Here is a 12,630-nt window from a genome sequence, read left to right on the forward strand (position 1 = left end):
CCAAAATTGTGCGGAAGGTTTGTATTATACCAAAACTGAACCTGTAAGTTTCACATCTTATAAGCAAACTGTAACTGGAAGCTGTTAGCTATCCAACCCTTCCTGTATTACAGAATAACAGCCAACCTTGGAAACGAAACAAATCAGAAAGTTAACTTTTTAATTATTCCAGGGCTCCTGTGGCAAAGTTGTAGCCTAATAACTCACTGTTTAAACAATTCCTCTGAAACACTGACTCAAACAGCCAGCCAATCTGAGCTCTTCTTGGCAGTAGTTTGGGCTTATAAATAAGGTCACCTGCCTGCACCAGCATCCTTGGATGCACGGTCAGGCAAACCTCAAAGAGCCACTGGGGGACCTTTACTGTTCCCCCAGGCCCCTTGAAGTTCTTCTCTCTCTTCTGTGTCTCCCAATTCCAACACCTTCTATTAGTCCCCCTCCCCAGCACCGCAGACCAGCCCCGGCACACAGGGTCAGAGGTATGGAGGACCGGCCAAGCTTCTGACGGCTCAGCCGAGGCTTCCTCTCCCTCCTGTTCACCTCCAGCCCCAGAGCAGGTAAGCGAGGTTCCCACACTGGCTCCACCACTAACTGGGCAGGCCTCTTCAACAGCACCCAAATTACAAGCCCGCGTCCAGGGGCAGAAGCCAAGATCAAATGAGGCTATGCTTTTCAAAGAGCTTGCACAAAGCCCTACACACCTAAGCCCGACTGTTATTATCTGCAGGAGACAGAAAAGCCAGACCAAGGGAACACCGGCTGCATTATAGGGTGACTCAGGGACCCATCTGACAATTCCAACGGTCCCACCCTGGAATTAATTGGCACTGGGAAGGGGCAGTGACCTCTGATCTTCCCAGAGAGCCCTGTGGCTGGCTGACGAAAGAGCATCCCCAAGCAAATCCTGTGACCCAGATCACCTGGAGGCCACATTTTAATAGCTGTACTCAGGAGCCACTAGCCTGCTGAGGAAGGCGCTGAGCCCTGGTCTTGAACTTGGAGAACCGCAGGCCTGCTCCCAGGAAAATGCTGACGGAAGCGGCGCGGTGCCTCTCCCCCTCGCTGGGCCTAGGCGGGGCGCTCACCCCCAGCATCCAACCGGCGGCAACAAATCCTTGCAGAGTTGCCCGGGCCCGGCCCAATTGCGCCCCGGCATGCCAGGCGGAGCCCTTGGCGGGTTCCTGAGGCTCTCCAGGAGGCCCATCAGGAGCTGCTCCTCCCACCCCGACGGCCACTCACCAGACACAGACACCTCCATGAGCGCCTCCAGCGGCCGGTTGTTGTCCAGGTCGCGGCTGAGCTGCAGCTCGCCCGTGGCGGGGTCCAGCAGCAACAGGCGCAGCTCATTGCCCTGCACGAAGGTGTAGTTGAGGCTGTCTGACACGTCGGGGTCATGGGCCGGGATGCGGCCGATCACCCCGGTGGGGAAGCTGTTGGACTTGTTGGTGACATAGTTGTTGAAGAGGATCTGGAAGTCGGGCAGCACGGGCGGGTTGTCATTCTGGTCCACGAGAAGGATGTGCACCGTGGCTCGGCTCACCAGCGGAGCCGACGTGGCCTGCACCACCAGCACATACTCCCGCCGGACCTCAAAGTCCAGCTCCACCATGGCACGCAGGTCCCCGTTGAGCAGGTCCAGCTGGAAGAAATGCCGCATGTCCCCTTCCACAATCTGATACATGATCTGGGCATTAGGGCCTTCATCAGGGTCGTGAGCACGAATCTTTGCCACCACCGACCCCACTGGGTTGTTCTCCTCAACAAACAGCTCCAGTTCGTCCTTCTCAAACATGGGGGCATTGTCATTAATGTCCAAGATGGTCACCTGGATTTCTACCGAGGTGCTAAGGGGAGTGGGACTGCCCCGATCCACAGCCAGAGCCCAAAGGTTGTACACGGCCACATTCTCCCGGTCCAGCCGGCGCTGGGTGCGAATCACACCAGACGTGGGCTCGATGTAGAAGTCCCCATCGCCGCTGTCCCCACCCTGGAAGGTGTACAGCAGACGCCCATTGGGACCTGAGTCCCGGTCCGTGGCAGAGACCTGGAGGATGCTGGTCGAGGGTGGAGCATCCTCAAAGATGGAACCCTGGTAGAAATCCCACAGGAACTGGGGTGCATTGTCATTGGCATCGAGGATGAGGATCTCTAGGGTGGTGGTGTCTGATTTCTGCGGGATGCCGTTGTCCTGGGCCATGATGGTCAGCGTGTAGGCGACCTGGTTCTCATAGTCCAGCTCCATCATGGTATACATGGTGCCACTGTCGGGGTCGATGCGGAACTGCGGCACGGGGTCCTGAATCACGTAGGTGATGCGGGCATTCTCTCCTGTGTCCTCATCGTTGGCACTGAGGGTAGCAATGGAGGTGCCCACAGGCCTGTCCTCACTGACACTCACTGTGTAATGGGAGCTCTGAAAGACGGGCCTGTGGGTGTTGGCATCAGTGACGTTGATTAGGACATGAGCAGTGTGCGACCGTGTGCCGTCGGATGCTGTCACCGCCAGCACGTACTGCTGCTCCTGCTTGTAGTCCAGAGGTAGCGCCAGGGTGATGAGGCCGCCCCCTCTCTGGCTGCTGAGTGCAAAGCGGTTCCGGGTGTTGCCGCCTGTGAGCTGGTAGGTAATCACACTGTTGGCGTCACGGTCGCGGGCCTGCAGGGTCAGCACGCTGCTCCCCACGGCCGCATCCTCATTCAGACGAAGCTCGTAGGTGGGCTGCGTGAACACCGGGTCGTTGTCGTTCACGTCCAGCACCGTGATGGACACGCTGGTGGAGGAGCTCATGGGGGGCGAGCCGTGGTCCACCGCCTCCACCCCGAAGCTGTAGTGCTCCACCTCCTCGCGGTCCAGCTCGGCACACACTGTGATCCAACCGGAGCTGTTGTGGATCTGGAAGGGGAAGTCAGGGGTGGGGGCAGGATTCTTAGGCCCAGCGCTGCCGCCCCCTAGAAAGGCGGAGGCCGTGTCCACCAGGCGATAGTGCAGCCGGGCGTTCTCTCCAGAGTCCGCGTCCACCGCCTGAATGTGCACCACGGGGTAGCCCAGGGGCACATTCTCCAGCACCGTGGCCTGGAAGGGGCTGCTCACAAAGATAGGCTCGTTGTCGTTGACATCCAGCACCTGCACAGACACCACCCCGGAAGAATTGATGAGCGGGGGCCGGCCCCCATCCTGGGCCTTGATGCTCAGCGAGTATTTCTGGACATCCTCGAAATCCAAGGGGTTGATCACATCCAGGATCCCGCTCAGCGAGTGCAGGTAGAACTGGCCGGCCACGTTCCCGCTGAGGATGCTGTAGTGAATGGCCGCGTTCTGGCCCTGGTCCCGGTCCGTGGCCTGCACTCGCAGCACAGCCGTGTTGAGCCCCACGTCCTCGGGCACCTGGACCACGTAGTTCTGCTCGCTGAACTGGGGGTAGTTGTCGTTCTCGTCCTCCACCTCGATGTACACGGTGGCCGTGGCACTGAGCGGGCCCGGGTTGCGCCCCTGGTCGTTGGCCTCCACCAGCAGCTGGTACTCGGCCGCCTCCTCCCGGTCCAGCACCGCCCGTGTGCTCACCACGCCAGAGCTCTCGTTGAGCTGGAAGACGTCCCACGCGCCCCCCAACACGCGGTAACGCAAGTTGGCGTTGATGGGCGAGTCGCGGTCGCTGGCGCGGATGGTCAGCACCTCGTAGCCCACCTCCAGGTTCTCCCGCACGCGCTCGCGGTACTCCGACTGCTCGAAGACCGGGCTGTGGTCGTTGGTGTCTTTGACCAAGACAGTGATGTAGGTGGTGGCCGAGCGCGGCGGCGTACTGTAGTCCACGGCTTTCACCCTGAGGACGTGCGTCTCCTTGGTCTCGCGGTCCAGTACGCTGTCCGTGCTCACGGCGCCCGTGGCAGAGTCGATGCGGAAGTAGCCCCGGGAGCGCTCGTCGAACAGCCCCTCCATGTAATAGCTCACGCGCTCCTCCTCGCCCTCGATGGTGTAGTGCGCGTGCAGCTGGAGGATGAGGGTGCCCGCCGGTTCGTTCTCAAACAACGCCACCTGGTAGTTGGGCATCGGAAACTTCAGGCTCCCTCTGCCGCTCGTGCCCCGCCGGGCCCGTCGCGCCGGCCCCGCCCGGGCTTCGGGCAAGTTCGGCGGCAGGGGCGGCGATGGGGATGGCGACGCGGAGGGCGTCCCCGCGGTGGCGGCCTCCAGCGCCAGTCCCACCCGGACGGCGCCAGCCGCGTGCCGCAGGGCGCACAGCAGACGCAGGCGGACCGAGCTGCCCGGCGGCAGGCAGATGGGGCGGCCGGGACAGCGGGGCCTGGGGCGCGGCGGGCAGCGGCAGGCCGGTAAGGTGGTCGGAGCTGCGAGCGCCGAATGCTGCGCGGCTGCGCAGCCGCCGGGGACGGGGAAGCAGAGCGCCCCGCAGAGCCGGGCACGGGCTCCGCAGCCGGGAAGGTGCGTGCGCGCCCGCAGGCGGCGGCTCAGCGCCGTCGGGGCACCGCGGGCCACCAAGCGGACTTGCAGCGGCAGCGGGCGCCCCGCGCCCGAGACGCGCCGACGTCCTGCCAGCCGCCCATCGCGGCCCACGTCCAGCAGCTCCCGCGGCGCCCGGGGCGTGCGAGCGGCGCCCACCGCGTAGGTACAGCCGGGCCGGAGGGCGAAGGCGCGGGTCCCGCCGGGTACGCGCGGCTCCCAGGCGGCCGCTCGCAGCCCCATCGCCGGCAGGGCGGCGGCGGCGGCCAGGAGCAGCAGCACGGGCAGCACGGGCGGCGGCGGCGCCATGGCCCGGAGCCCGAGCCCGAGCCGGGCGCCCGAACACAATCCATGCACCCGGCGCGCCTCCGCATCCACCCGGCGAGGCCGGGGAGCGGCTCCCGGGCGCCCGGCCCTCGGGGCGGTCCGCGTCCCGCCTCCCCGGGGGCCCTGGCGGGGACTGTGGGGACCACGCGCCCGGCCTCCCCCGCAGCTTCCACTTCGAGAGCACTTTGCGAAAGTTTGCGAAGTTGGTTTCAAGATGGCTCCTCCGCGCGTCCCGGGAGGGCGCCGCGCATCAACCTGCGGCGGCGGCGGCTCCAGGCGGCTCCAGGTGGCTCCGGCGCGGGCTCGGCTGGACGGGCGTGGGAAGCGGGGCGGGCCCGACGCGGGGCGGGGGCTGAGTTCCCGGAGCGGGCTGGGCAGCTCCGCGCCGCGCAGACCCCGGCGGCCGGCTGCTGCCTGGGCGGTGCGCTTGGCCCGCGCCCCCTCCGCCCGCGCTCTCCCCGCCCCCGGCCTGGCCCCGCCCCGCCCCCGGCCCAGCGGCGTATTGTTCGGCCCCGGGGGGAGCCGGCTCGGAGGTGCGCGCCGAGAGGATCGCTATGGAGACGCGAGGGCGCGGCCGGGACGGGGACTGGGGGCCTAGTCCCCGGAGGCCTCCCCACCCAGCCTCCCGGTGGGGCGGGGCCGAGGCAACAGGGCCGGGAAAGGTGGGGCTGGGGCCCCCGGTGGCCGCTACCCGTGGGGCGATGGCTCCGCACCTCGGGCTCGGGGCCGCGGCTCAGAGCCTGGCTCCCCACCACGGCAGAACAGATCCACGGAGGCCGCCGCCAGGAGTGCCGCGCGGGTAGGACCCGGGGGCGGAGGACTGGGGCCGAGGGGCCGGGGAGCGCCCCCCACCCATTAAGGACTGCGGAGGCTGTCGAGGAGGGTTACCCATTTTACAGCAAGACTCACGGAGGCTAAAATGCTTCACCCCGACTGAAACTCCCTGGACTTTGAAACCCAATAGGCAGCTACCGGATCTGCGTCCCACTTGGTTTAAAGCGCAACTTTTAAATGAAAGAAGAAAACCCCGGTTGACATAAGGGATTTGGAGAGGACGGCGGAGGCGCGCTCATCTCCCGCGTGCGGCCCGACCCGAGCGTTCGCGGACGCATCGCGGAATCCCAGAGCGTCCGGCTCCTCCCGAAGCGGGTTGGGGGGAAGGGGGGGCTGCGGGTCCTGGAAGCTGCCTGGGGCAAGCAAGCACCCGCAGGGATTTAGAGCTGTGCCACAGCCCCTGCCCAGCCTCCTACAGAGGACAGCGGGGGGCGGGGGGCAGAGACCTTAGAACTTTCAGAAAAGCGACACACACCCCCGCCTCCTGCGGGGAACCACGGGGGGCCGGGGGCAGCTTTAGGTCTGCGTGACGGGTACACCTGCCTCCGGATGGGGCACAGGGATAAAGGGGGTGGAGGCTTAGGACTTGGCGACCCCCCGCATGGGCGGGGCTTTGGGACTGTGCCACCAGCGGCTGGGAAGGGCGCGCACTCCCTTGGTGGCGCTCGGGGCGCCAGAGTCCAGTGCAGCCCTTAGGCCTCCCAGTGGTCGGGGACGGTAGGTGGGGGGCGCCTCTTCTCTCCTAGAAGGGCTTCTCCTGGGGCCGGTCGGAGCTGTGGGGGTGGGAGTAATGCGCAGTCACCCCTAGAACGGGTCTTTTTGGCAAGGGAGGATCGGATCCTGCAGCCAAATCTCTGAGCTGAGCTCAGATGAGTCCAGTCTCAACGAGGAGGACCGTGGGCGGCTGTGGAGAACCGGAAGGGTTTCTCCCCCGGAGCGATGTGTCTGTGTGTGTGTCACACGCATACTCAGCCAACTTCGCTCAAAGCTGCTGAAACAGTGTCTTTGTGCTGAAGCCCAATGTGAGCATTTTCTTTCCAGTAGCAAGGATTTGAACACGTTATATTGATCTAAAAGGTGGAGTTGCTTTGGAACCTTTTAATTCGAGGTTTCCACTGGAGAGTCCTGTTGGGAAATGTGTGTGTGGAGGGAGGGGAGGAAGGAGAAAAGTCCGTCTCCTTAATGTGAGCGGTCCAGGACCTCCCCACCCCCCATATACCCTTCCACTGGGATTTTTCCGGGAAGGATGAAAGGACAGGAGTTCTGGGGCCGGAAGGCAGGGCGGGTCCCTGAGCCCGGAGCCTCCCAGTGGAAGGCTACTGGGCGAACCTGAAGGGGACCCAGGCAGGAGGAAAAACCAGAGAACCCCAGGAGTGCCTGTTTTGCAATAAGGCTTTAAGCAGAGTGGGTTGGGTTTAAATAAACAAAACTCAGCTGCAGCCAGTGGGTTCAGGTGTGGGCCTGCTTTTCTGGAATAAGACACCTGCAGGCTGCGAGGTAACCACAGGGACTGCCCAACACCTAGGGACAGGGGAGGATGGATGAATCTCACTAACAGGATGTCCAGCAAAGACAAAAGATCATTCCATTCACACTTAGACCGACAGCAAGCCCAACTCCACCATAACGTTTAGAGGTGTGCACAAATAGGGGAAAGATGAAGAAAAACAAGGAGGTGACTATGGGCACATTCAGGAGGGCTCTGGGGGGGGGAGGGGCATCCCCTTCTGGACCTGAGGGTTACCAGAGTGTCGGCTTCATGATCACACTTTGAACTCCAAACACATGATTTGCGTACTTTTCCCTATGCCTGCATCTAGAGTCGGCAGTTTTTGTGTTTTTTTTGTTTGTTTGTTTGTTTTTGTTTTTTTGTTTTTGAGACAGAGTTTCACTGTTGTTGCCCAGGCTGGAGTGCAATGGCACGATCTCAGCTTACCACAACCTCCGCCTTCCAGGTTCAAGCAATTCTGCCTCAGCCTCCCTAGTAGCTGGGATTACAGGCGTGCACCTCACGCCCGGCTAATTTTGTATTTTCAGTAGAGACGGGGTTTCTCCATGTTGGTCAGGCTGGTCTCGAACTCCCGACCTCGTGATCCGCCCACCTCGGCCTCCCAAAGTGCTGAGATTACAGGCATGAGCCACCATGCCTGGCCTATTTTTATTTATTGCTAAATAGAGATGGGGTCTTGCTATGTTGCCTAGGTTGATCTCAAACTTCTGGGCTCAAGAGATCCTCCCGCTTCAGCCTCTCAAAGTGCTAGGATTACAGGTATGAGCCACCACACCCTATTTAGAGTCCACAGTTTTATTTTATTTTACTTTATTTATTTTTGAGACGGAGTTTTGCTCTCTCACCCAGGCTGGAGGACAGTGGCGCAATCTCAGCTCAATGCAACCTCCACCTCCTGGGTTCAAGCAATTCTCCTGCCTCAGCCTCCGGAGTAGCTGGGATTATAGGCACACACCACCAGTCCTGACTAACGTGTGTATGTTTGGTAGAGACAGGGTTTCGCCATGTTGGCCAGGCTGGTCTGGAACTCCTCACCTCAGGTGATCCACCCACCTCAGCCTCCCAAAGTGCTGGGATTACAGGCATGAGCCACCGCGCCGGGCCTAGAATCCACAATTTTAAGTAAGTGGGGAGGGGAGCGGGACTAACAAGACGGAGGCCGCAACTTGTGCTGAGACGGCCAGGTGGTCTGGCCGCATCAGAAATCACGAGTTTGGAATGACTGGCACCTTCGAGGGGTTGAGCTTTAATTCTGCCACTAACTAGTTGTGTGACCTTCGCCAAGGCGTAACTCCTTGTTCTAACTGGACACAATAGTCCTAGACTCCTAGCGTTGTTGAAGGATTAACAAGACAATCTGCGTGAAGCGGTCGGCACAGGGTCTGGCTCAGGCATGGATCTGCCAGGAATAGCATTTACTATTTTCACAGTTGCTGTTTCCTAGCATGAGTTCAAGGCTGCCTCCTCTCCGTCTTCATTATGTGAATTGAATGTGGTCACACATCTGTGTTGGAGCAGAGGCAGGGGCTGCAGCTTTCAGCTGATTTCCCAAGGGGTCTGTACTTGGACACTGATCCAGTCCACCCAATGTGTTTCCAGAAAGTGGAGCTGATTCCTGGAGAGCAGAAGGGATATATGTGGGGCTTTGCAAAGGGCAGCGACCTATGTGGTGGGCTTGTCCACTGCCCGAGTCTGCGGCTCCCACAGGTCACTGCCCGGCTCATGTCCTTCCCCTTTGGGATTGGCTTGGAGCAGGGTCTCTCCTCCCTGGCCCCTATGTGCCCACCATCTCTGGGGTCAGTGGCCCACTCATGACTCTCAGGGCGGGGAGGGGGCTTGGAGTTGAGTAACAGCACCCTGGGTCATTCTTGCACCTGTCACCCTGAGAGCCACTGACCAGTTTTCTGTGCCTAGAATCGCTGCTTGCGGCCTTTCTCAGGGGCTCAATGGATTGTAATTGATGTTTGTATTTTGCACTTGCCCGGAGGTGTTTCACGGGAAGTGAGCATTTTTTAAAACAAAAATAGAATTTAGAAAAAAAAAAGAAGGCAGACACGATGGATTTCTAGTGTTGTACATGCTGTAGAAAGCACTTGAAAATGCGTTTTGCCAGGGGCCGCAACCAGAAGCTACATGACTTCTGGAATCTGTTCCTTACACAGTAAATTCCTGGGCCAGTTGGTAAACAGCAAGGAGCCACAAGAAATCACTCATAGGCAAAAGCCGAGTGAGCCCAGGCCAAGCTCCACTTTGTCCACTTTGCCCTATTTTTGGAATTCAGGGGGAAACATCTTGGGAGCAGGCCCATTGCACCCCTCTGCCTCCTCTCGACGCCTTACTGTTGGTGGGGTTTGACACATGGAAAATTGTGAAAGTTAAAACACGGAACAAAAATGAAGCCTCAACATAGAGTTAATAGAGGCAAGGGGCTACAGAGAATTTAGATCCTAATCAAGCACGTCTTATGTACTAGCGCTTCCCTGGAAGGCCAGGATAACGTTATGACTACAAAGAAAACATGTTTTCCTGCTTGGAAGTTGCCAGAACTTGTCTAATATAAAAGTTGGGATTTCTTGCCCGTGGGCTGTCGCGTACGGCTACCCAGGCCGCCTCGTGAAGCCTCCTCCTGGGAGCTCGGCGCCCTCAGGTGCTCCCTGAGATGCCAGCACCTGAACGACCTGCTCCAGGGAGGCTTTAGCCCCAAGAAGGTTCTGGAAAGCTCCAGGAAGTTTAGCCGGCACGCACAAAAGCCAGAGACGAATCTCCAGCCTGCCTGGAAATGCTGTGGGCTCAGGGCAATGGGCTAAGGTCTTGTGTCCTAAACTGCTCTTGCATCTCCCTGGGGAGCCCGGGTGGGCAGGAACAACAAGGTCCTGTGGCCATGCCCTCACCCCATGCTCACCCACCCTGCCTGTGCCTGCTGGGCCCATCTCAGGGCTGCACTGGCCCCTAGTGGCCAAGCACGGGCTCTACCCCTCTGCGCCTGCCTGGCTGCCTGTGCAGGTGCCCACCACACTGTCCCTGAGCAGAGCAGAGACCAGCCTGAGCCCCGGGCTCCGTGGCTACCATGCTGAGAGTGAGCCCTGTGCATGCACACACACTTACGATGCTGCTGGCCCCGAGCAGTGGCCGGCCACACGGGCTGCTGGTCATACTGCCCGCTGCTCCTGGGACTCCTGAGCCCCTCACTCTCTATAGGGTGAGGATGCCCAGCTCTGCAAGACACACAGCAAATGGAGCCTCAGAGTGCACAGCGTGGAGATGGGGCTCCCCCCACAGGCTGCACCCCCATCTAGTCCCGGGGAACGAGAATGAAGGGCCTAGCTGAGCACACAAGTCCCAGGAGGGCATGGGAGCTGCATTTGGGGGCAGTGACTGGGAGGGCTGCTGACTCCAGGCTCAGGTAAGGGAGATGCACGTGTTCCCGGAAGAGGGTCCACACCTGCTGAGTTCACGCTGCTGAATATCCTTGCTCCTATCACTATTATTATCATTGTCTTGGTCGATCTTGTTTCCTGGCCCCCACCTGATGCACATAAACGTTATCATGGAGCCAATATGGGGGAATATTGTCTCACTTGATTACTGTTCTTTTTTTTTTTTTTTTTGAGATGGAGTCTTGCTCTATCACCCATGCTGGAGTGCAGTGGCACAATCTCGGCTCACTGCAAGCTCCGCCTCCCAGATTCACACCATTCTCCTGCCTCAGCCTCCTGAGTAGCTGGGACTACAGGCACCCACCACCACGCCTGGCTAATTTTTTTGTATTTTTGGCAGAGACGGGGTTTCACCATGTTAGCCAGGATGGTCTTGATCTCCTGACATCGTGATCCGCCTGCCTCAGCCTCCCAAAGTGCTGGGATTACAGGCGTGAGCCTGCGCCCGGCCCTGATTACTGTTTACTGATTACTGTTCTTCTTTACATACCTCCCTCCCTTTTTATTTCCCTGAAACTGGGTCTCACTCTGTCACCCAAGCTGGAGGGCAGTGGCATGACCACAGCTCACTGCAGTCTCAAACCCCTGGGCGCAAGTGATCCTCCTGCCTCAGCGTCCTGAGTAGCTGGGACTACAGGCATATACCACTATGCTTGGCTAATTTTTTCTTTTTAATGTTTGTAGTGACAGGGTCTTGCTACATTGCCCAGACTGGTCTCAAACTCCCAACCTCAAGCTATCTTCCCTCCTCAGCCTCCCAGAGTGCTGGCATTACAGGCATAAGCCTCTATGTCTGGCCTTATTTATTTATTTTATTTATTTTTGTTTCACTCTTGTCACACAGGCTGGAATGCAATGGTGCGATCTTGGCTCACTGCAACCTCCAACTCCCAGGTTCAAGCGATTCTCCTGCCTCAGCCTCCCATGTAGCTGGGATTACAGGCATGCGCCACCACACCTGGCTAATTTTTTGTACTTTTAGTAGAGATGGTGTTTCTCCATGTTGGTCAGGCTGGTCTCGAACTCCTGACCTCAGGTGATCCACCCACCTCAGCCTCCCAAAGTACTGGGATTACAGGCATGAGCCACTGCGCCCGGCAAAACCTTCATTTTCTTGCACCATCTCCATCTCTAAGAGAAGTCTGAGTGACCTACATTTAAGTTCTCAAGTTAAACTATTACATTTCCCTGCAACCTTGGTGCAGTGGCTCACGCCTGTAATCCCAGCACTTTGGGAGGCCGAGGCGGGTGGATCATGAGGTCAGGAGATGGAGACCATCCTGGCTAACACGGCGAAACCCTGTCTCCACTAAAAATACAAAAAAATTAGCCGGGCGTAGTGGCGGGTGCCTGTAGTCCCAGCTATTCGGAAGGCTGAGGCAGGAGAATGGCGTGAACCTGGGAGGTGGAGCTTGCAGTGAGCCGAGATCGTGCCACTGCACTCCAGCCTGGGTGACAGAGTGAGACTCCGTCTCAAAAAAAAAAAAAAAAAAATGAGATCAAGGGCCAGGTACGGTGGCACATGCCGGCAATCCCAACACTTTGGGAGGCCAAGGTGGGTGGATCACTTGAGCCCGGGAGTTCAGGACCAGCCTGGGTAACATAATGAAACCCCGTCTCTAAAAAAAAAAATTTTTTTTTTTGAGACGGACTCTCACTCTGTCCCCAGGCTGGAGTGCAATGGCGCAATCTCAGCTCACTGCAACCTCCACCTCCCGGGTTCAAGCGATTCTCCTTGATCTCCTCCTCAGCCTCCTGAGTGGCTGGGACTACAGGTGTGCACCACCACGCCCAGCTAATTTTTGTATTTTTAGTAGAGATGGGGTTTCACCATGTTGGCCAGGATGGTCTCAATCTCTTGACTTCGTGATCTGCCCACCTCAACCTCCCAAAGAGCTGGGATTACAGGTGTGAGCCATTGCACCCGGCCCAAAAAATACATGTAAAAAGAAAAAAAAAAAGGAGACACACTTCACATATCTTAAAAATTACCCACTTTAAAGTGTACAATTCAATGCTTTCAGTATAGTCACAGAGTTGTGTAGTCATCACCGCTATCTAATTCCAGAACA

The 12,630-nt window shown here is 58.7% G+C and overlaps 1 protein-coding gene across 2 annotated transcripts in view; it reads right to left on the reverse strand.

The window, feature by feature from the left end:
- The window catches only part of CELSR1 (cadherin EGF LAG seven-pass G-type receptor 1), a 185,724-nt gene extending 180,518 nt beyond the window's left edge, over nucleotides 1-5,206 (reverse strand). For both annotated transcript variants that reach the window (XM_034951717.4, XM_034951716.4), the window contains exon 1: nucleotides 1,240-5,206. In XM_034951717.4, the coding sequence (XP_034807608.3) occupies nucleotides 1,240-4,759 (3,520 nt within the window). In that variant the 5' untranslated portion in view covers nucleotides 4,760-5,206. The remainder of the gene's footprint in view (nucleotides 1-1,239) is intronic.
- Between the last annotated feature and the right edge of the window lie 7,424 nt (nucleotides 5,207-12,630).

The sequence above is a fragment of the Pan paniscus genome, chromosome 23 (genome assembly GCF_029289425.2).
Source record: "Pan paniscus chromosome 23, NHGRI_mPanPan1-v2.0_pri, whole genome shotgun sequence".
NCBI lineage: Eukaryota > Metazoa > Chordata > Mammalia > Primates > Hominidae > Pan > Pan paniscus.